We start from the raw sequence: 25,072 nt of genomic DNA on the forward strand, positions 1-25,072 counted from the left end.
TTTAATATAGCATCCATAACAGTCTGTGAATCAGTGGGGTTTAGTAAAACAGTTAAGTTTTTTTGAGAATCACTATGGCAATGTATACCAGTAACCTCAGCACTCCAAAGGCTAAGGCAGGAGGTTCACAGTAAGTTTAAGACTAGCCTAGGCTATATAGTAAGCTCAAGAATAGCCTGAACTATGTAGGGGGAAGCATTGTCTCAACTACCCCTTCAAAAAGAAGCATATTTGGTGTAAAGTTGTAATCAATTCAAAATTAGAATTTTAATTAATTGAGACCATATAGGTGAGTTTTAATGCTGATAGTCAAAACAAATTCAATACTAACAGGCAATGTGATATTTAAAAACATAGGAGAAATTATTTATCAAATTTAATCGACCTGTTTACCAAGTTTACTTTTGGCACAGTGTTTTCTAAATTATTTTGGCATGCAGATGCCAAAGGTCATGTTATGAAATGACCTTTTTAATATAATCAGAAAACTTTTGATAAAATTAATAGCCAGGTTCATCTTTGAGCAGTCACTTGGACTGTTTCCTCAGCTCTAAATTGAGTTAATCCTGACCTCCCTAATAATATACTTTTCAGATTACTTTTAAGAACTGATTGATGGACTTAGTAAGCGTTAAATGACTTTATAAGGGTGAGGAAATGAAATACTAGGGAACCTTCAGGTTTCTTCTTCTGCTGTGTAAGTTGGTGACATACATTAAGTTCCCATTAGTTTTTTTTTTTTTTTTTTTGGTTTTTCGAGACAGGGTTTCTCTGTATAGCCCTGGCTGTCCTGAAACTCATTTTGTAGACCAGGCTGGCCTCGAACTCAGAAATCTGCCTGCCTCTGCCTCCCGAGTGCTGGGACCCATTAGTATTAATACTCAGTTTTCTATTCTGCTAATGAGGTCACTAATATATCTTAGGTTCCACACAGGTTTCAGTTTTACCATTTCCAAAAGCTGGTGATTCTGTTATTTGTTAGATTGTAATAATGTGGATGAATCAGGTGTTTAAAGGAACAGTTATCCTTTTGTTCTGACTTTAAAAAGCTAAACAAGACATCAATGGGAGTTCAAAGAAGAAAACTATTTATTTGACCTAAGTAGGCAGAGCAGAGATTAATTTCTCCATTTTTCCAGTGAAGAGCATATAGTGAACAAAGTGACAGAATCTAGATTAAGTCTAGATTTTGTTTCTATAAGTAACATTTGGTAACCAATTCTGATATTTAATATTACTTATTAAACGAAAACCAAGTGTTGGGTATACTACACCCCAGGTAATCCCAGCACTTTGTGGATAGAGGCAGGAGGATTAGGAATTTAAGGTCACCATTGTCTTCATAGCAAGTTAAGGCCAGGCTGGGTAAATGAGATCCTGCCTCAAAAAGCCTAATGGGCCAGAGAGATGGCTTCAGTTGAGTGTGTATGGCTGCTGGAAAGGATCTGGGTTTGACTCCCAGCACCCGTGTCACACTGCACCCAACCACCTGGAACTCCAATTCCAGCGAATCTGATACCTTTTCCTGGCCTCTGTGCTGTATACACACACACACACACACACACACACACACACACACACACACACACACACAGAGAGAGAGAGAGAGAGAGAGAGAGAGAGAGAGAGAGAGAGAATTAAAAGTTTAAAACAAAACAGCATTAACATGAAATACAGTTATGTATGTAGTGAACACATTTACAGAACACGTTTGAGCAGTTGGTTAGTAGGTTTTAGGTTAAATAGAGTAGATACTAAAAGCATTTAACTAAAGTTAGTATATGTTGAATTGAATAAAATCAACCACTATTATAATTCTGAGATTCAACACAATTTGTATACTTATTCTGTGCCAGATGATATAAATGGAAGTAAGTCATCATCCCTCTTGCTGATAAATAACACATCTCAGTAGAAGAATTCATGTCTAATCTAGCATGTGTTTTGTTTACTGTAGAATTCTGGGTAGACAAAGGCAGTGGGCTCTGAGGTGTGGGGTCATAATAGCTTTCTGGAGATTATAAGATAACTGTCTTAATTTACAAGTACATATATAATTACAATTACACATATATAGTTGTGCTAAGTATTTTATTAAATGAATTAAAAGTGCTAGTAAAATGAAATACCTTGTCTCCCTGTATAGCTTTTACCATTTTTAGTGCTTAGCATTTATAGTAGTAATGTATAACTATGAATTTTTTGTTTTTTAGAACATCACAGGATCAAGTCCTGTTGCAGATTTTTCTGCTATTAAGGAACTAGATACCCTTAACAATGAAATAGTTGACCTGCAGAGGTACGTAAAGTAAAATTATAGCTGACTTTATAAGCACACATACAGATTATATGTACAATATATGTGTATTATATACACATATCCTCATTTCTAATGCTTATTTTGATAAATGCAACTTTAATTACCATATTTCTATGTAAATGGAATCAGAATGATTTCTTAAAAATCAAATATTAGGGAAGTGATTGAGGAAGATGCCCACTGCTGACCTCTTGCTTTCACACCTATGCGCATGTACATGTGTGCATGCATGTGTGTGCACACACACATGCATGCACACGCGCGCGCACTATATCTTTTTATTACTTTGGTTCAAAACAAGTAAACATTGGGTTACTGTGCCTATAATAATATTTAGATTTGATTTTCACAAGGCTCATAAATGCTCTGTTAAGCATTCTTGCTTGCTTGTATGTCTATTGACATTTAAACAGCTAGACAGGAAAATACTTGTCTCTGTCTCGAACTGCTGTAGAAAGACATTCTCCATTTTCCTACAACTTGCTTTCTTGACTTACACAGTTGTTTAATGTATTAAATGCCTTTGTAGTTATTTTAATAGGAATTAGGATAAGTAAACTACTCCTTGCTTTTGTTGACATTTCTAATATGTGTTGAGTTTGGGCAGTTAAGCTAGTAACTATGAAAATTAAGCTGCCCTAATATAATGACTGGTAACTAACCATAACTAATAACAATGCTCCATGAGGAACATACCTAACATTTTGTGACTTTCTTATGAAAACGAAGGAGTTACAAAACCTTGTTTTAGGTTGTAGTCACATTTTATCAATGTATGATTCATTTGTGTATAAGATGACATTTCTCAAAATATTTTGTTTTAAGCGAGACCTGTAACACAAGCAGACTTTCATTATGTCACCTTACCATGTCATAGTAAGACTCATCTACCTATACTAAAGCTACATTTATTAAGGTTAAAATACTAAAGTTTATGTTAGATCACCAAGTCTTTAAGATATTTCACTATATACCTGTATATACCTGTATACAGTCTCATTGTGAATATACAGTTTGTCCTGTACTAAGTTTTACTCTTGAGAATCTGTCCCTTTGCGTTTTTACAATACATTAGAATGAATGTGTATGACTATGAAACAAAGAATTTAAACAGTATATGCGACTTTACTAAAAAATTCTATGATGGAAGATTCCATCCTTATTTAAGTTGGTTTTCTTTTTTACCATTTATTTATTTATTTTGTTTATGTATTTGTGTGTGCATATGTACGGGGATGTGCTCTGGTATTCATGTAAAGGCACAACTTTCTGGAGTCACTTCTCCTCTCAGCAGGTGGAGATCAAACTTAGACTGTCAGGCTTGGTGGGAAGTGTCTTACCCATTGTGCTACCTCATTGGCCCTTTCATTGGTTTAGAGATGAAGATATTTAATCCCCAGGACTTGTAGTTGATGCAAGATGTGCTGCTCAACCCCCTCCCCGCCCCCAGTAACTCCCTAGTCTTATTTCTTAGTTGGATTCCATTTTCTTCCTTGATTGAAGTATGAAGGGTTCTTTCTTCATGGTGTTCTCCCTGCAGAGCACAGAGGTGTACACCTTTAATCTGAGCACTCAGGAGGCAGAGGCAGGTGGATCTCTGAATTTAAAGCCTGTCTGGTCTAGAAAGAGTGAGTTCCAGCATAGCCAGGGCTACACAAAGAGACCCTGACTCAAAAACAATAACAGAAAAAACCCATAGAGTTTCCCCTGTCATCCTGGCTATTCTTCTTAGACACTTCCCACATTCTACTGTCTCCTGTGACACTATAAACCTTCCTAAGAGTAGACACTATATTTGCTCTTTTTACCTTCAGCACTAAGTGAGTGCTGTAACCCCTCATTGCTTCTTTGTTGTTATATTAGTCACCTTTTTTCTCACTGTGAGGAAATGTGACAGAAGTAATTGAAGGGAGGAAGGATTTACATTGGCTCACAGTTTCAGAGGGTTCAGTCTATCATGGCAAAGCAAGCTTGATGGTGGGAGTGGCTCCATCCATCAAAGCAGGAATATATTGTAGAGCTTGTCATACAGCAGCCAGACCAGAAAGCAGAAACTACACAGGCAGTGGGGCTGGGCTATAATCTTTAAAAGCTCACTCCTAGTGACCCTATTCCTCCAGCCACACCAAACTTCCCACAGCCTCACAAATAGCAATACCATCTAAAGACCATATATTCAATCTTAACAGCCTGTGAGGACGTGTACATTCAAACTATACCAATTCCTTTCTTCTAAACACGTGATGCAGGTGGACTTATTACCTCTCACCTCAGCCTACCACCTCTTTTATTACTGTCTCTGATGTTACTGTTTTCATTTGCCTGGACATACCTTCAACACTGTAAGTATCTATTCATGCTTTATGGCCCATGTTTAACAGCTCTTATTAAATTATTTTTGAAATCTTTAGATTGCTGATTGTTCTTTTTCCACTTCCAGAAACTCTGTTTCTGTTTCTGTTTAATTATCTTATCTCACCATGTAGCCCCAATTGGCCTAGAACTTGCTATGTAGACCAGCCTGGCTTTAAACTCACAGATATTACCTGCCTCTGCCTCCTCAGTGCTGGGGCTAAAGGTATGCACTACTATGTTCAGCAAATTCTTAAAAGCTATTGATGGAGTCCATAAGAATCTTTACTTTGAAAGTAAAAGTCTCAGAGAGGTTCTGGGGGTTTTGTTTTGCTTTAGATTTATTTTATTTTTAATTATGTGTGTATATGGGGTGGGGTATGTGCATGTGAATCAGTTGCCTGTGGTAGCCAAAAGTGTAGGATCCTGGTGAGGCTGGAGTTATTAGGCAGTTGTGGGTACTGTGAAGGGAACTCAGGTCCTTAGCAAGAGCAGCTTTTGCTCTTAACCATTGAACCAACCATCTTTCCAACCCCCTAAGAAGTTCTTGAAGTCGGAAAGGTGCAAGAAACGGAAGCTATTTTGATCACTTGTATAGCGTGGTCATGATAATTTATGCTGAGGCAGGAGGTAATATTTTGACATCTGCTAGATTCTACTTCCTTCTTGTCTGTCCTTTTAGCAAACGCATAGGAAGTAAAAGTCATATCCTGCCAGGCCTATTATCCTACTTTTAGGCCAATAAACAAGCTAGGTAATTATAATAGTTACTGGGAATTGTGCTACATCCACTTTATATAACTTTTTTGTTGAATTCTTGCAGCATCCCTGAAGAGGAAGAGGTTTTATCTTGATTTAACAATTTTTAAATTACTTATGCAGTGGAGACATGAGGGTGTGTGTACATGTGTACAAGTGTGCATTCCACAAAGTATAGGTGGAGGTCAGAAGGCACCTTGAAGTATAGAACTCTGGTTGTGAGGCTTGGCAGTAAGTGCCTTGACCATGGAACCCCCTTTCCAACTCCTGTCTCTTATTCCAGACAAGGCCATGTAGTGCAGAATTTCAGTGGTAGAACTTTCAACCAGAATTCTAAATTATCTGCATCATTTTGTCAATTTTATTTTAGTTTTTCACATTTATTTAGTGTGTGGGGTGGTGTGTATACATGGAGGTCATAGGACAACTTGTGGGAGGAGTCTTTCTCTTCTTTCACCATGTTTGTCCTGGAGAGCAAACTCATCTTGTCATAGTAGGCCGCAAGTGTCTTTACCCACTCAGCCATCTCACTATCCTATCCTGATTTGGTCAGATTTATTTAACTATCAGTATCTCAGATTCTTTGTCTGTTAAATAGAAATGCAGACACTATATAGATGCTGAGAATATAGTAAGTTAGTTCAGGTTATTAGTTATCATTCTCAATACTCAGCTCATACCTTAGAGCGAAAGACTTTCTGAATAGTTGCTCAATAAAAACTATTTAGAATAACTGAACGAATTATTTTTCCTAGACAAAGACAAACAGGACCATTGTAGCCAGATGGTCAGTACCACATCTGCACAGTCCCAGAGATTGACCTACCTGAGACCATGAGGAAATGAAGAACAGACACACATAGAGGGATCTCCAGAGACTAAAAAACTGGGATTGGGTGGGCTGGGCTCTTGGATGGGGAAGCCACAGTGCCCAGGAAACTCAGTGTGTTTATCATGAACAGTTGAGTAGAAGGTAGGATCATTACATTCAACCACACAACAGGACAGGTTCATTATGTACTGTTGAACATTATGTACTGTTGAGGAGGCAGATTATCTTATACAGATGAACCAGAAGTCAGGTCTAGCTAATCTTGGTAGAGCAGTCTGAAGGTGGTAAATATTGGGGACTAGAGGAAGACTTTGCCATCTTTCTGAGCCTCACAAGGGTGGGGTAGGTTGGGAAGGATTTGCCAATTTCCCATGGAGGCTAATGGATTTTAGGAACAGTCATGCCATGCCATTCTGTTCCTCAATGTGTAGGCTTCTATCTTGTTTGTATTCAAGAACCAATTTAAAACAATAACATCTTTTGATACCCCAGAAATGCATCTTTTAGCCTCAATCTCTGCCATCTTCTCTTCCACCTCCCAGGAGCCGGCTAAGTCCTACCTGTTCATAGGAGCTTTGTTGTGTTCTTTTGCAGCTCTTAGGTCAGGGCCTTCTGCAGACTGCTGGGGGATAGTCTGAGCCTGAGTTTTCATAAGTGGTATATCACGCATATGCCAATTCCAGCACACTAAAGGCTGATTACAAGTTCAAGGCCAGTTTAGACTACATAGTGAGACCTTATCTCAAAGAAAGATTTTCTTAAGAGAGCCTTAAATTTTTAAAATTATGCTTTCAATTTAGTTTTATTAAGTTATTACTAAAAACCATTAGATTTGAAGAGATCATTGCTTATAGTACCAAGTGTAGAGCTCTTTGGCTTAAATGATCCAGTCTGATCTGTTTCTAGCACTTCTGTGCACCAACACTAGGCAGTATCAGCAATGACTGCCTCACCATTGAGAACACTGGAATAGGTGGGGCCAGGTTAAGATGTACTGTTAGTATAAAATGTATTGGTTTCAAAGTATCAGAAAGGAATATAAAACATCTCAGTGACGTTTTTTAGATTAATTACATGCTGTAATATTATTTGAATATAGTAAATAAAATATATTAAGATTTACTTGTTTTTAATATATAGATTTTAGATAATCTTTAAGTATATATATATTTTGTGGTTGTAGCTTACAATAAAGCAGTAAATTTTAAGATGTATTATAGTCTGAGTTTGGAAAACAAAACATCCTTCAAAAAATTTTAGGTTCTAGGCTGGACTTGGAGGCCTTTACTGCTAGCACTTGGCTATCTGAGGCAGGTAGAGGTTGGAGTCAGCCTGGTTTCAGGATAACAAGGGCTATGCAGAGAGACCTTGGTTTAAAAAACAAAACAAAACAAAGAAATTTTAGGGTCTGGGGATTCTCAATCTCCACCAACAGAAGGGCCAAGTGTCATCAGTGTGTATGTTTCCTTGCCACCTCTGGAAACCCAGTAAGTAACTCAGTATGATGGTATACACCTTTAATCCCAGCACTTGGAAAGTTAAACTCTCTTTGAGCTCAAAGCCAGCTTGGTCTATATATTGAGTTCCAGGACAGCCATGGCTACATAGTAAGACCCTGTTTTAAGAATGAGAGAAAAGCCAGTAATGTGATCTTATATTAATTAATTAATAAATAAAAGAATTATCCTAATAATAGCTCCTGAAATTTATTTAGTGTGCCAGGCATCATGCTGGATTTTTTTTTCTAGGTATAATGTAAATTAATCTTGGTTAACAACTTTACTATCCCTATAAAATAGTAAGGAACACCAAATTTGTGGTTTATGTTTCTTTCCATATTTTTTGTCCTTCTAGATAAAAATAACAAATGTGGTACTTTTTATTTGAAAAATAAACATTTTTTTTCTTAAAAAATGGATCTATTTTTGTGTCCTGCCACTAAATGTGCTTTGGTTTTATAAAAGCCAAGCTCCCAAATTTGTTTTGTCAGGTTGCTGCTAGGTTCTGTTTTATTTATGCCCATAGATATATTCTCTTATTTTTCAAGTGGGGAAAGAAAGCTCATTAAAAGATCCAGCCTCCGTCTGGAGTGGTGATGTTGCAGTGGCTGAGAGCACTTGCTCTTCACAGATCCTGTTGAGGTCACAGTGGCTCAGGTGGCTCACCATTGACTTGTAGCCCCAGTTCTAGGATACTGGAAGCCCCCTGCTAGCCTCTGCAGGCACCCATGCACATGTGGTGCACATGTGTAATCACCATGCAAAAAAAAAATTAATTAATTAATTAATTAAAAAAACAGAAAACCAGCCCGTCTCCCAAAACTAAGAGAGTTAGGTTTGTGTGTGTGTGTGTGTGTGTGTGTGTGTGTGTGAGTGTCTCATACATTCTTAAAATGTTTACACCATTTATCTTACTATTTTATAATTAGCATTTATTTTTCCAACTGGTTATAAATAGGGACCCACCTTTAATTTTAGAGAAATTAAAAATCTAAGTAAAAATCAGTGTCTGTCCTAAACTTTCAAGTTTTAGTTGACTCAGAGTAAAGAGCTACCTTCTTTTAGACTCGTTTGAATGAAAAGCTAAAACTTATCATCAGCTTTGTAAAGTTACTTACTGTAACTCTAAACTTCTAACAGCTCCCAAATAAGCAAGTCAGACTTGCCTTTGCAGCAGTTGTCATCAGCGGTTGAGTAATATTCCTCTCTTCCCCACAAGCCAAAAGGAAAGCAGAGTCATGCTGTTAAATACTGTGTGCACGGCTCAGCCTGGTCTGGAACTCCAGAGCTCAGCATTTCCTGTGTGCTGCAATTCTGCGTGTTTCCTGTTCCATTTCAGCTTTCCTCACCACATGTGCCTTCCAACCCAGATGTAGTTAGTCTATCTAGAAATTCTGACCTCTGCTTTCGTTTTCTTTTATGTTATTTTTTAATTATTAGTGTAGATAATGTAAAGCTTACTATTTTAACCGTTCTACATGGTGTCTTTTGTTTTAGTACTGGAGATTGCTCCTGAGTCTTTTGTGAGTGCTCAGCCACTGAGTTATATATCTCCACCTTCTTGTAGTTTGCTGAATTTCTTTAAGGAATTTATTTCCTGTTTAAAGGCCCCTATTATCTTCATGAAATTGGATTTAAGGTCATTTTCTTGTTCTTCAGATGCATTAGTATGTCCTGGGTTTGCTGTAGTAGGACATCTGTGCTCTGGTGCATATTGCCCTGGCTCTTGTTGACTGTGTCTTTAGGCTGGGTTGTCCCTGGTGTTGGCTGAATGTTCCTGATGCTGGCAGAACTCAGGGAGGCAAGCAGGGCCTGACAATGGAGCTCTGGGAAGAGCATGCTGATCACCTCTGCTGTCTCTACCTCAGGTGGACCTGAATGTTCCTGGGATCCCACAGGCCTCCTTGGGAAGGCAAGCAGACCTGTGATCCTGATAATGGAGCTAAGGGGACAGAGCCATATCTCCAGCTTTTAAAAAAAAAAATTTCCCGAATCAGGATCTTGCTATAAGTTGCCCAGGCTGAGGAAAAACTCTCTCTGTTTGTAGTCCATTAAAGCCTTGAACTTAGAGTCCTCCTGCCCTGGCCTTCTAAGTAGCTGGACTAGAACTTAAACGTAAATTTTAAGTGACATTAAGTACATTTATTAACTGCTATCATCAGTGATCTCCATAACTTTAAAACCTTCCAGAGTCGCACAGCTTAATGTATATGTGTATATTTTTGTGTTAGGGGAAAGAGTAGAAGGAAAAGCATCCCATGTAGCGTAGGACCTATTCAGTGTAAGCTTCTTATTCTGTAGGGCTAAGAAAGATTTGGGGGAAATAAATGTTGGTTTTTGTTTTTTGTTTTTTGTTTTTTTAAATGCAGGTGTACTTGCTTTGTGCCTGTGATGGACAGGAGACATTACCTTAGACCATGACCTAGAACTCTGGGACAGATAAAGGGTCACTTTCAGTTCTGCTCCTTGGGATAGTTGATGCCACATGGTGATAAAGAACCACAAACAAGAAGAGCAACACACCAAGCCTGTTGACAGTGATAGGCTCCCTGTCCATGATTATCCATGATCATACATGACCAGCTCCACTTAGCTCCCCACTCCCAACCCCTCTTTCTGAAACAGAGTTTTATATACCCCAGTATGACTTAAAGCTTGCTATCCTGAGAATGGCCTTGAACTTCTGACGCTCTGCCTTTACCTCTTGTGTGCTGGGATTGCAGTTGTGAGTGCCAGGGTGTCCAGTTTTATGCTGTACTGGGTTGACTAAACCCAGGGCTTCATGCATGCTGTACAGAGCCTACTAACTTAATTACAGCCCTAACTCCTACTCTGAGCTTAACTGAAATTCATATATAATCTATTTTAGTCACATATAAAAACTCTGGTCCTTTGAGTTTATTGATGTTACAGATTATATTTTTATGGATTGTGTTTCTGCTGACAGAAGTTTTTAATTATCATTTATCATTTAAATCTTACAGAAAGTATAAGATAAAATTGCAAATCAAAACTATAGTAATGTCATTTCTAGTATTTGCTCATATATTTCCCTTTACTAGAAACCTTTACGTTATCATATGACTTTGAGCGTATTGTCTATCATGCTTTCGTTTGAAGGACTCTTGTTAGCATTTCTTATAGGACAGCCATACTAGTTTTTGTTTATGTGGGGATAGTTTTTGGACAGTTTTATCAGGTACAGGATTTTTTGTTGTTGTTTGTTTTAAAGGCAGATCTAACTTAGTCGCTCTTGCTGGCCTAGAACTTGCTTGAACTCATAGAGATCTGCCTGCTTCTGCCTCCAAAGTGCTGTGTTTACAAGTATATGTCTTCCATGCCTGGCAGAATCCTTCCTTGAGAGCTTGTCTTTTCAGTAGTTAAAACTTGTCTTCCTTCCTGCTTCCTTCAGTGGGGACTGTACCTGCTTCATGCATTGTGTCCCAAGCTCTGTACCAGTGAACTCCAATGCCAGCCCAGAGATGGTTTCCTAACCTTGCCTTGTAACTCTATGTCCTTTCTACAGGTTCAAAAAGTATTCCATCATCATTAAGGATGACTGATACTTAGACTCAAAGCCTGTATCTTCCATCATGTATATTTTGTCATCCTAATTCAAGATAGTGAAGATATTAGCATTCACATATGAAGAATAAGACGTGGCCTCTGTCGTAAAGACACTTTTGTAGCAGGCTGGATTAGAATCTTGTTGTTTTCCTTCCTTACTCTAAGTCTCAGGCATCTCACTGAAGATTATTTAATGAGAGTAGAACGTTTCCCTTTACTTGTAATAGAAATTATTAAAAAAAAGAAAAAAAAAAAAAGGGCTGGAGAGATGGCTCAGCGATTAAGAGCACTGATTGCTCTTCTGAAGGTCCAGAGTTCAAATCCCAGCAACCACATGGTGGCTTACAACCATCTGTAATGAGATCTGACGTCCTCTTCTGGTGTGTGTCTGAAGACAGCTACAGTGTACTTACATATAACAATAAATAAATCTTAAAAAAAAAAAAAAGAAATTAGTAGTTAAGTTTCTTAGTATTAACATTTTAAGTTTAGATGCCACCTAAAGGAGTTTTACAAGAAGTACCAAGACTGAAAAGAACATAAAGCACTGTGAGTTTTTTTTTTTATAAGCTTTCTAGTTTCTAATGGTTTTTAGTTTTAGAAAACAATGGATGCTGTGTTCATAAAAATGACAACAATATATCTGGAAGGATATGGAAAGTGATTTAATCCTCTCTGATGCTGTTGGCACTGTATCAAAGTCAAGACAGATGGTTCCCGCTATCCTCCCAATAAACTGGGCCTGGAAAAAATAGAAGTAAATTGTGGACTCAGGTTTTCTTAACCCCTACTGCCCTTGTATTTGACTACCTCATGTTTAATTTCTTCAGTTGTCCACCACGTGCCTCTGAAAGCCTAGCCTTGAGCCTCGCTTTCCTTGATGGGTCCAATATAAAGGATACAGAATAAAAACGGTCAGCCTTTCAAATGCCAGGGTGTTCTATCCCTTCCTCCCTCTGTATCATTGGTACTGTGGATTTCTCAAGGTGTACAAGCATGTATAAGTGAATAGGGCAGAGAGGTAATCTAAATAAAAGGCGATTAAGACAATTTCTCTCCCCTGTTTTGGAAACTACTTCTTTATTATCCATATAATATATTGGAGGTTGCTTGAGAAGCTAAATTATCACTTTTAATTGTGGTACAGAGCCTTGAGTAGTTTTTAAAGTATGTTAAACAGGATGCTTTGGGGGTTGAGGAGATGACTGATCGGTAATATTCTTGTCAAGCAAGTGTATATTATATGGGTGAGGCTTGATAGCCAGCATCATTGTAAAGTTTGATGGTCTGTCTGTAATCTCAGTAGGGAGGCAGAGACAGAATGTCTCCTGAGCAGACTGCTGGGGACACTAGCCAAATCTGCAAGCTCTAGGTGCGAGTGAGAGACCGGCCTCATATATATATATATATATATATATATATATATATATATATATATATATATATATATATATGGTGTATATATATTTCTAGCATATATATATATATATATATATATATATATATATATATATATGGTGGAGAGACATCTCATTGGGCCCACACACAAAAAAGCACACACATGTCCTCCTGCTAATATACATAGGAACACATATATACACGTGCTTAAAAAGTTATATAGAAATAAACAACATTTTTTAATGTTTTGTATTGATTATATATTACCTTTAGAAAAATATTTTTTAAAGAAAGGAAGAATGTAAGAAATACAGGAAATCAATTTTTCATGTATCTAAATGTATGTTTACATGTTTTTAATTACCTGAAAACAAGATTGTAGTTAGAGGTTAAGAGCTATTTAGAGATAGCCAATTAGCAATTTGGTGTTTCTGATATAATAATCTAAATTAATTTTATACATTGGCCAGTATTACGTTATGGTACTTAGTTTTGTTAAAGGAACCAGAATTTTCCTTAGGTTAACAAAACATAAATTTAGAAGTTAAGTTTTATTGATTTCTGAGCTAAGAAATGATTTCTAAAGGTTCTCTTATTTAGTGGAGAATGATCTTCAACATATGTTTAGAGATATTTCTATTGTTTCTCCCCCAAATACCATAAATTATAAGCAGTAGCTTGTACTCTTCAAGCATCCTCTATTTTACTCAAGCATAGACTGCTTGCTACTAAGAGCCCCAAATCTTAGACATCTCTTTTTTACCAAGTGCACTTCCTTTGCTCTGCCATTCTTCTGTCTGTATTACTTTAAGTCAGCTCACTGCCTTCTTACAGCTCTGTTCTCCTGTGTGCACATTCTGTCTTCTGAACAGGCACTGTGAGTAACAGGAGTTAACAGCAGAACAGAGAGCTTGAGCAGACAGTAATAAGAATTAAAAGAGCAACAGAAAGAATTTAAATGTTGCACATTCGTGTCTGCAGCGATGCTTTCTGATACATTACAGTGTTTTCTACCTTTGCTATCTACTGTCTAAAATGGAGCTGAAGTGGTATTGACCTTGTGTGGAATGTCTCTGAGGATTAGGGGGCATGGAGCTGGGGAGGGGATTTGGAGGGTGCTAGATTTTCATGTGACTTATCTCTGACACACTGCAGCAGAACTGAAAACAATTATCTGCTCACATTAGGATGGAAAAAAAAATTTCCAAGATTGAGCAAGCAGAATTTGTGTTGTATTTTCAGATGTTTTTAACCCTTGTGATTTTTGTTTTTCCTTTTCACATAATTTGATAAGGGTTGGGGTTGAAAGAAAGGCTGGAACAATGATTTGAATGGTAAAGGGACTGTTTAAAATCTCCATGTCATCGTGACACACATTGCAACCCATCCAACAAATGGTCATGAGTTCCTTGGCCATTTCAGGTATTTAAAAGTAGCAGTGTACAAATAGCTGTACCCAAGTGCCTTTCTCCTCTGTACATACAGATCCAGAACAGCTGACTTGGTGCTGCACTTCAGAGTCTCACTTTAACAAGATGAGATATACAAACAAGCCATGCAGTTTCTTCCTTACATATTTAATATCATTTTCTCACTCTACTATACAGCTAAATGGAATCCGAGCTTACATTTGGGTTCTGTTAGAGCTGAGTTATGTTAGTTATTTAAAACATAGTACTGACCCTGTAAGATGAAACTGTCATACTAGATTAGAAGGTTTCTTAAATGCTTTCTTCCCTTCTCCATATTGCCTTTTTCTCCCTACTTCTATGTATTGCTGAATAAGTCTGTGCATTTTTTTTTTACCTCTCATTTTGTAGAAAATAAAAGAGCAGTACATGTTAATGGTTTTAGTAAACATGGGAAGTTAAAATTTGTTCTAGGAAAAGAAATAGCTTTATTTTGTAATTTAAATCTTAAAGGTTTTTTTTTAGATTCATTCGTATGGCTCCAGCTTTATTAAAGAACATGGGAAATTGGAATGCTATTTCAAAGGAGAGCCTTGTGTATTTGAGTTCAGGGAAAGACGTCACACTTCTCTGGACTCTTCTTAAACATAATGTACATGATTTTGTATACTGACCTATTGGGTTTCATAGGTAGTCCCAAAGGACCCTTTTCGAGTAAATGTGGCATTTCATAGAATGTACTACCTGTATATTAACAATCTTTTACATTTTTCTATATTGTTGCACTCTAAAATTGATGTACACTGATATTTAAGGAAAATTAACACACAAATTGTTTGTTTTCTTAATACTGATCACTGTTTCTATCAGCCATTCTTATTTAATAGGACAGTGATAGTTAAGGGTTAAACTAACAGAGCTGATGCAACTCCTCCTTTTCTTCACTCGCAGTTTTCATTGAATGGCATCACCATAGCAACAGTGAGATCAGTGAAACCCGAGTGTTCCATTGATTAGTTTTTGCTTCTTCCTTTTTTAATCTATCCCCCTTTCACCACATTTTAGTGAGGAAGCAATTTTTTCTTTACAAACAGAGCTTATATTGATTTCTATTCCATAAATAATTTAAAGAGGGTAGAAAATTCTGCCCTTCATTTAAAAATTGAATGTTTCAACATGTATTTAAAAGGCGATTCAGGATCAGGAGGATGGATAGCCATACCAGCTGTAGCTGATGTTCTCAGATACTCTTGCATTGTTTGCTGGTCTTCTAGGGAAAAGAACAATGTGGAGCAGGACCTTAAAGAGAAGGAAGACACGGTTAAGCAGAGGACAAGTGAGGTTCAGGTAAGTGGGCTGTAAAATGTACTGCTCTGATTCTCATGGAGGAATTGTCATGCTAAATGTATTTACTAGTTGATGGGCATGATATTAGGTCTAGGGAATACCTAATATTTGTTGAACATAAATCTTTTTTTAAAAATGATGGTTGTTGCTCTGAATTCTGGCCTTTAAATATAATACTGCAATGAGAAAGCAGTGTTTTTAAGCACATATTTTTAAATTTGAAAATATTTTAATGCTATTTATCTGCATATTATTCATTAAAGATAACTTTGAATGACTTGATTTAAATATTATTACACCAATAAAATTAAATTGGATCATCAAAAATCAAATTGCTTTTTCACACATGTAAGATTTTTGTCAGCTGAGGTTCCTACTGTTTTCAAAGACTGTTTCTCATGTCACTGGGAGGGTGGAAATGATAGAGATTTAAAATAACATCTTATGAAATGCTTTGTAGCCAAAATATTGGAAACTTTGTCATAAAGAGATTTAATTCATTTTTGCTGTGTTGCATTAGTATTTTTATTTTATAAATAGAGAAGATTAAAAAAACCTGTTTTTATTTGATAAGTGTGATAGTGTTTTAAACATTAAAAACAGTATTCAGCAGTGTTTGATGTGGCCATGTTACTGGGTTGTGCTCCTGAGTGCTGTATGGGGTGTTGGATGTGCAGGCACTGGTAGCATTGCAGAGCTCGTGGGTGAGCATTTCCTAATGTGTCACTTACGTGTTAGGTCTTTCTACTTGTACTAATGGTGTTAAATGGCAGAGACAGAGATTTCTTAGACCCATCCTTCCGTTTGCTAGAGGAGAAGCATGGTAGGCTGGGGAAGATGATTCACTGAAGGACTGAGGAAGCCAGAGAGACGTGTGGTTGGAGTTGACTCTGATTGGATGACTGCCTTTGTTTTATGTATTGGAATTTTCCTAAAAGTGGTGTGAAAGTCAAGAGATTTATTACCAGCATTTCTCTTCCTGCTAATGAGAAGGAAGCTGTAGGCTAGTAAGCTGCCTGAGTTCACTGTTTTGTGGAATTTTAAGTTTATTGAGAAATGCAAATACTAAAACTTAATTTTAGTAGTTATATTGCTGGACACAGCTTGGGAACAGAGGACAAAAAAAGTCTATGAAAGTTGGCTTTTTCCCCAATATAATCACTGGTATAATCATAGACAACTTCTAGATTTAACCAACTGCTATTCTAAAATATACAGGTTCTTGTAATAGACAATGTTTTGTTATTTGAGTACATTTATAGGGAAAAACAAACAGGATGGTGATTTAAATAGCCTGTTTAGGAGAGAGCTGAAACTTATATTTGTTCCTTGACTATCCTCAAATATTTGTTTGGTTTTTTTTCTAATTTTTTTTTTTAAGATTTATTTATTTTATTTGTATGAGTACACTGTAGCTGTCTTCAGACACACCAGAAGAGGGCATTGGATCCCATTACAGATGGTTGTGAGCCACCATGTGGTTGCTGGGAATTGAACTCAGGACCTCTGGAAGAGCAGTCAGTGCTCTTAACCGCTGAGCCATCTCTCCAGCCCCCTTGGTTTCTTATAATTATATAAATTTTATTGCTAAAATTTCTCCAGAATATACTTGCACATCATGATTAATGGTGTTAGTAAGGTAACATTAAGCTTTGTGAGATCCATAATGTATGTTTGGCACATGAGTTCTGAACTGGTTTTTGCATAGGGTACTTAAGACATTTTGGAGCTTGCTTAGTGTAGAATAAGAACTGCTGGCTGAAAATAAATCCACTGAAAATTAACACTGAGGTTAATGAAACTTCTGAGTTAGTAGAGTCATTTAAAAAAGGTTTGTGTGTGTGTTTATGTGTATATATATATGTGTGTGTGTGTGTGTGTATATATATATATGTGTGTATATATACATATATATATACACACACACACATACATACATACATCATACATACATACATATGCAACTGAAACACCTCATTCTGTGATCATTTCCTGTTTTCTGAAGCACAAAAAGCAAAATTGGTAAGAAGTGGAGTTGATTACCTACTGAGGTAGCTCTGATTTACTGTTTAGTAACAAGGTCCAGAGTAGGAGTAATACTGATAGTTAAATCTGTAATTCCAATTTTCAGTCCTTTTTTCTTTTTTTATCAGGGTTTCATGTAACTCAGACTGACATTGAACTCAATGTAGTTGAGGGTGACCCAGGTCTCCTGATCCTCTTGCTTCCACCTCCCAAATTTAGAGATTACAAATGTCTACCACCATAGCATGATCTCAGTATTGTATTTCTGTTTTTTTGGTTTTGTTTTGGTTTTTTCGAGATAGGGTTTTTCTGTGTATCCTTGGCTATCCTGGAACTCACTCTGTAGCCCAGGCTGGCCTGGAGCTCAGAAATCCACCTGCCTCTGCCCCCCAAGTGCTGGGATTAAAGGTGTGTACCACCACTGCCTGGCTTGCATTTCTGTTTTTTCTAGAAAAAGACCATTTACTAGAGCTGTTATTAAATGGTAACATCTAAGAAAGTGTACTTCGCTACTTCTTCCTGACTCCACTTTCTAATGGAGATGCTAATTAGAAATGAAGTTTAGCCTATCATTGAAGATCCTACCTTGTGTCTCTTGAATGTTGTTGTTTTTCTAGCTAATAAAGTAAATAATTATACAAATTTATATCTCAAGCATAGAAAAAAGGTTTTAAAACCAAGAGCATTAAGAGTTACTTATTTTTATTTTACGAGTGTTCTGCCTACACATATGTATATGCATGTGTGCGCCACACCTGGTGTCTGCAGGGGATGGGGTGGCAGTAGTGGTGTCTGGTCCCTGGAGCAAGTTATAGGCAGTTATGAGCTGCCATGTGGGTGCAAGGAAATGAACCTAGGTCCTCTGCAAGAATAGTGAGTGCTCTTAGCTGCCGAGCTATCTTTCCAACCCCACCTGGAGTTTTTTGTTTGTCTTAGTTTTGCTTTTGTTTTGGTGCTGAAGATTGACCTCAACGCCTCATGCATATTAAGCACATGCTCCCTCATAGAGCTACATTCCAGTCAAGTCTTTGGTTTTGTATTTATATATGCTCTCTACTTTAAAGTAAAATACTGACTTTCTTTTTTTTTCTTTCATTTTTATTAGTTATTTTATTTATTTACATTTCAAATGTTATCCCCCTTCCCAGTTTCCCCTCCACAAGCTCCTTATTCCCTCCTCCCTCCCCCAGCCTCTGCAAGGGTGGTCCCCATCCGCATACACACTCTTGTCTCAGCGGCCTAGCATTCCCCTATCCTGGGTCATCAAGCCTCCACAGGACCAAGGGGCTCCCCTCCCAGTGATGCCAGATAAGGCAATCCTCTGCTACATATCCAGATGGAGCCATGAGTACCCCCTGTGCACTCTTTGGTTGGTGGTTTAGTCCCTGGGAGCTTTTTTTGGGGGAGGAGGGGGGTTCTGGTTGGTTGATATTGTTGTTCTTCCTATGAGTTTGCAAACTCCTTCAGCTCCTACAGTCCTTGCTTTAACTTCCCTATTGGGGGTCTCTGCACTCAGTCCAATGTTTGGCTGTGTACATCCGCATCTGTATTGGTCAGGCTCTGGCAGAGCCTCTCAGGGGACAGCTATATGGGACTCCTGTCAGCCAGCACTTCTTGGCATCAGCAATAGTGTCTCGGTTTGGTGTCAGCAAATGGGATGGATCCCTAGGAAGCCCACATACACATGGAAGCTGAACAACTATCTATTCACTGATAACTTGGTCAGGGAAGAAATAAAGAAAGAAATTAAAGACTTTAGAATTTAATGAAATTGAAGGCACAATATACCCAACTTAATGGGACACAATGAAAGCAGTGCTGAGAGGAAAATTCATAGCTCTGAGTGCTTCCATAAAGAACCTGAAGAGAGCTTACACTAGCAACTTAACAGAACATCTGAAAGCTCTAGAACAAACAGAAGCAAATACACCCAAGAGAAGTAGACCGGCAGGAAATGATCAAACTCAGTACTGAAATCATCCAAGTAGAATAAAGAGAGCCATACAAAAAGTCAACAAAACTAGGAGCTGGTTCTTTGAGAAAATTAACAAGATAGATAAACCCTTAGCCAGACTAACTAGAGGGCACAGAGACAGTATTCAAATTAACAAAATCAGAAATGAAAATGGAGACATAACAACAGAAGCCACAAAAGACTATACTCAACAGAACGGGAAAATCTAGATGAAATAGATGATTTTCTAGACAAAAATACTGATTTTGTTTCTTGTGTGGTCTGTGAGTTCTCATCTTGAAACTTCCTTCTCTCTGCTCCCAGTCACCCTGTACTGATGCTTGCAGTGAGATCTCTGTCCCCTGAGTGCCAGTTGTACATTTCCGTTTAGCCATCTTAGTGTTTATCATCTGAAAGTTGATCAGTCTAAAGCAGGTCTTACTGGAAAATAAATAGCTTCACGTTTGGACTTCTTATTTCTGTCAGTACTTTTCTTTTGTATTACTGACTTATCTCAAATATATATTTGAGATGTTTCAGAGGGTAACAGTGCTTACTGTGCAAGCATGAAGACCCAAGCTAGAATCCCTAGTACCCACATAAAAATCCAGGCACTACTTACCGCACAAGCTTATAACCCCAGTATAGTAGAAAGTAGAGATAGGATCACTGGGATTTGCTGGCCACCAGCCTAACTCCAAGTTGAGTGAGAGATCCTGTCTCAAAAGATTAAGATGGAGAGTGATGGGCTGGAGAGATGGCTTAGCAGTTAAGAGCACTGACTACGCTTCTGAAGGTCCTGAGTTCAAATCCTAGCAACCACATGGTGGCTTACAATTATCTGTAATGGGATCTGATGCCCTTTTCTGGGGTGTCTGAAGACAACTACAGTGTACTTACATATAATAATAAATAAATCTTAAAAAGAAAAAAAGATGGAGAGTGATCTAGTTGGACATCTGAAGCCTTCCCTGACTTTCCCAGACCTGTATGGTACAAGAAAGCATACAGATGCATGTGCACATCATCCATCTTATATGAGTTTCTTGAGCTTAGAAATTCTGCTTTGGATCATGTATGTTTTCCATTGCATTTGGAAATACAGAGTTAGATATTTAAGGAAAGTGTTCAAATTAAAAATAAACAGACTGAACTTATACAAGTAATTAAAAGTAGGGCAGAATGCACCTAGAACCCACTGGCAGGAAGGATTAAGAGCATAGTAGGTGTTTATAAAGTCCCACTTTTATGTGACTTCGTTCATACAAAAGGAAGCTCTTGCATATTTTTATTTCATTAGTTAAGAGTCAGTAACTTGGAATGATGGGATGGCTCAGCAGTTAAGCTACTTGCTGTCAAGTCTGAGTTCACTCTCTCAGACCTGCAAAGATTCTTAGTTGACTCCTGCAGGTTGTCCTCTGACCTCTATTACACATGTCATGCCATGTGCATACCCAGATCCACAGAATAAATAATAATAAAAGAAAAAGTTAGTAACTCAGGCTAGGAAATGACTCAGTAGTTAAAAGGACCTACATTCATTTCCCAGCACCCATATCATGGCTCACAACCATCTGTAATTCCAATGCCACAAAATCCTATGCCGCCTTCTGGCCTTTGTTGGCACCAGGCACTCATGTGGTGCACATGAGTGCACATATATACAGAGGTAAATCATTTATATACAGAAAATCTTTAAAAAAATTAAACTTGAAAAACAAGAGTTAATAACTCCGAGTAATTATCCATTTTTTTTTCCATTTTATTTTACTTATTCGGCTTTTTACCCCCTGAGGAAAAGGAATAACTGTAGTTGGAGAAACAAGTCCTATTCATAAGTCAGTGGGGTTTTGTTTTCTTGTCTTATGGGTATTTGTTTATTTGTTTAACCCAGTATAGCTGTAATTTGCTATTTAATCCAGACTTGTCTCAGGCTTGAGATTGCCCTGCCTACACCTCCCAGGTGCTGGAATTATGTCAGGCATATGTCAGTGGACTTTGCATTTTCACTCCCTGATGTGTTTTTAATGAAATAGACCTTTCCATGTTGCTAATATTCCATAGGTTTGTTAGGTTAAGTTACCTTCTTCAGTAGTACATCAGAGTCAAGTTAGTTAATTAGACTCTTAGTAAGTAGATTCTTAATATGTAGTAAGAGGTTTGTGTGTTTAATTTATTTCTACATAGCTTCTCATGACATGTGGAGAGGTGAGGATGAATTTGTCAGTTGCCGTATTTTGAGTAGTTTCTAGAAAACAGGACATTTTTCTTAAAAATTCTTAATGAGTGAAGCCAAGCTTCCCAGTTCAGATAACCCTTTACTTATGAATGCGGTGTCTTAGATGCTCTCTAAAGTACTTTAGCACTGTGTCACACCATCCTGTTCATTCTGTCCCTACTGCTCTGTACTGGTGTCCCCCTCTTCCTTTGCAGTCCATAGCACCTAAGGCCAGTAGAGCAGAAGCAGGGCGCACTCGCAGCAGTCTTCAGTGACTTCACCACCTGTGCAAGTGCTAGAACTGCACTGCCCTAGTTAGAGAGAGCTGGAGGCAGCAGCGGCTGCTGCAGGAGGGGGAGGGAGACAGGCATCGATTGGTGCCTTCATCCAGTTCCAGGAGAAACAAGTTTGTGCCACAATCAAATAGTGGATCTGGATAAAGATAGTAATATAGAAGTTGCATGACAGAGTGAGTGAGTTTGTGGTAAAAGTTCTTTCTTATTTATATTAGCATATAGGTTGCCGCTTTTCATTTTGACTTAATTTTAAATCTGTTTACTGAGAGCAAAGGTCCTTGGCTGTGAATTTGTATTGGAAATGTTTTATTTTTAAATATTGTTTTATTTTTTAAGCTTTTCTTTATAAAGATTTTTTTCAAATGCTAAAAGTGTTTACTTGAACATATGTATGTGCATACCCGGTGCTAATGAAGAAAGAATATGTGGCCGGGCGTGGTGGCGCACGCCTTTAATCCCAGCACTTGGGAGGCAGAGGCAGGCGGATTTCTAAGTGGGAGACCAGCCTGGTCTATAGAGTGAGTTCCAGGACAGCCAGGGCTACACAGAGAAACCCTGTCTCGAAAAAAACAAACAAACAAAAGAATATGTTGGGACTTTTCCAGTTCTGAACAGTAGTGAGCGACCATCATATGGGTGGTTGGAACCAAACTTATATCTAAAAGAGCAGCAGGTGCTCTTGTTGCACTATCTCTTGTTTTTAGCTTTTCAGACAATGTCACACTTTGCTGACATAGAAACACTCATTTTTTCCCTCACCCCTGGACATGCTAGGATTGAAGACGTGAGCCATCGCACCTGCCTGGAATTGTGTTAGAATTTTTATAGAGATGCTTCTTTCTTCATGCTGAGATAGAAACATAGAGAAACATAATTTTTTATGTGGATGTTGATTAAGATTTAAGTTTTTCCTAGAAGTATTTTGTCAGGAAACTTTTCCTTAAGGCCTCTACTTTTGTATTACAAGGTATATTTTCGTTGCAGCAAAGAAAAAGGAAAAAGTGGTAGGATTAGGTTAACTGGGTGAAAGTATTTGCTCTTACATAAGAAAGCGCAGGACTGCAGATATATTATATTGGTTTGTTTAGTCTCTTTCCTCTTATGGAAGCCTATTTTCTGGTGTTATAATCAAGTCTCACTAAAAGTATTTTTTTGAAAATAGTTCAGTGTATTACAGGAAATGAACATTGATCCTGTTACTGATAGTTCCTTTATTTAAAAAAAGATCAGTTTTTTAGGAAAACATTTAAATTTATAAAATAGCCAGAGATGTGGTATTTTTATTTTTAATAGGGGGCAAAGCTGGAGGAAGAATGACCTAGTGATTAAGAGCACTGGCTGCTCTTCAAGAGGACCCAGGTTCAGTTCCCAGCAACACACATGGCAGCTCACAACTGTCTAGAATTCCAGTTCCAGGGACTTGAAGCCATCTTCTGGCTTCCCTGGGCACCAGACACACACTTAAGGTATATGCAGACAAAACACACCATACACATAAAATAACAAAATGGATTTTTTTTTTTTAGAAAGTCAAACTTGACATTTTTTAATTGTAGAAAATAAAATGGGTCCAAGAAATTTGTAAAATACAGGTCCAGAAGATGGCTTATCAGGCAGAGCCTGAGGACACACATAGTTAAGGCAGACCTCACTTTTACAAGTTGCCCCCTTCCCTGCACACACACATACACACACACACACACACACACACACACACACACACACACAGGAGGCACATACCCAAACACACTTAATGAAATGCAGCAAATCATTAAATATAAAATACAGTAAAGCATGAGAAATAATGAAACTTTTCTATCAGTGAATATTTATTAACATTTGCTATATTTTATATTTATTTGTGATTGATAATAAATATATGATAATACAATCTACACTGTTCTATTCAGCTTTAAAAAACAAGAACGATGTCCTAAACACTTTTGTATATGAACCTTTTAGGTAAATAATATTATCTTTTTTATTTATATTAAAAGACAACATATCTATGATTATAAAGACTAGATATGCATAAAGAATGTGAAATTCTAGATTCTTGTTTGAGTTGTGAAAAAAAGAAATTGGATGGATGGGGAGAGTAACAGTTTCACTATTTTTTTTAAATTATTCTGTAATCTTTTTTACAGTCCAGTTGTTATCCCCCTCCTGGTCCACCCTCTGACAGTTCTCATCTCATGCCTCCTCCCCCCAGATTTACTGTCTTTAATCTCTGAGTTTTCTTTTGTTTTGGTATATGGTACAGTGTGGGTATGTGCCTACATAGGGGATATAGAGAGGAGATATACTGGTCTTTGAGGATTCTGGATTACCTGGTCATGAGCACAGAAATGGATGACGCTCCTGTTCCATTTCCTAGTACAGAAATTCATGTAATAGGGGTTGGAGGAATGGCCCAGTGGTTAAGAGCATGTTCTTTCTACAGACCTGAGTTCAGTTCTCAGCAACCATGTGAGATGGTATACAGCTGTCTATAATACCAGCTCCAGGGGCTTCCAGGGTCTCTATCCTCCATGGATACCTTCACCTGCAGGCACATACCCACATGCATGCACACATTCATAATTGCAAAAAGAATATGTCTTTCTAAAATTTACTTATACATTATACTTAGAGGATATATCAAATATTAAGTTGGTAAAAATAAACCAGTAATCTAAACCAAAAGTCTGAGAAGTGATCTGAATAGTTTCTTACTTGCCCACTTGTGCTTTAGTTTTCTTACCTGTATGTGACGAGTGATGGCACCTATCTCTTGGATGTCATGTGGGGTGTATGCATGCCACAGTACACCTATGGAGGTCTCTCCTGCCACTGTGGAGGTCCTGAGAATCTGTGTCCATTGAACCATCTTACCGACCTAGTCTTTAATACATAATCAATTAAAATTTCCCCTCTACATAACCAGGGGTGGAGGACTTGCCTACCAAGCATGAGGCCCTAGATTCAATCCTCAGTTCAGAAAGGACAGGTTTTTTTTTTTTTTTTATGAATGCAAATAGTTTTACTTAGTGCTCTGTACAAGAATGTGGAAGGTTTTCATAAAATAACCAGTATTTCAGGAACTAAACTCATATT

At 37.6% G+C, this 25,072-nt stretch overlaps 1 protein-coding gene across 3 annotated transcripts in view; it reads left to right on the forward strand.

Moving 5' to 3' along the window:
- Nucleotides 1-25,072, forward strand: part of Eps15 (epidermal growth factor receptor pathway substrate 15) — a 105,681-nt gene that overhangs the window by 46,354 nt on the left and 34,255 nt on the right. For all 3 annotated transcript variants that reach the window (XM_021199624.2, XM_029539647.1, XM_029539648.1), the window contains exons 12-13: nucleotides 2,214-2,299; nucleotides 15,411-15,483. In XM_021199624.2, coding sequence (XP_021055283.1) covers nucleotides 2,214-2,299; nucleotides 15,411-15,483 — 159 coding nt within the window. The remainder of the gene's footprint in view (nucleotides 1-2,213; nucleotides 2,300-15,410; nucleotides 15,484-25,072) is intronic.

This window comes from Mus pahari, chromosome 6 (genome assembly GCF_900095145.1).
Source record: "Mus pahari chromosome 6, PAHARI_EIJ_v1.1, whole genome shotgun sequence".
NCBI lineage: Eukaryota > Metazoa > Chordata > Mammalia > Rodentia > Muridae > Mus > Mus pahari.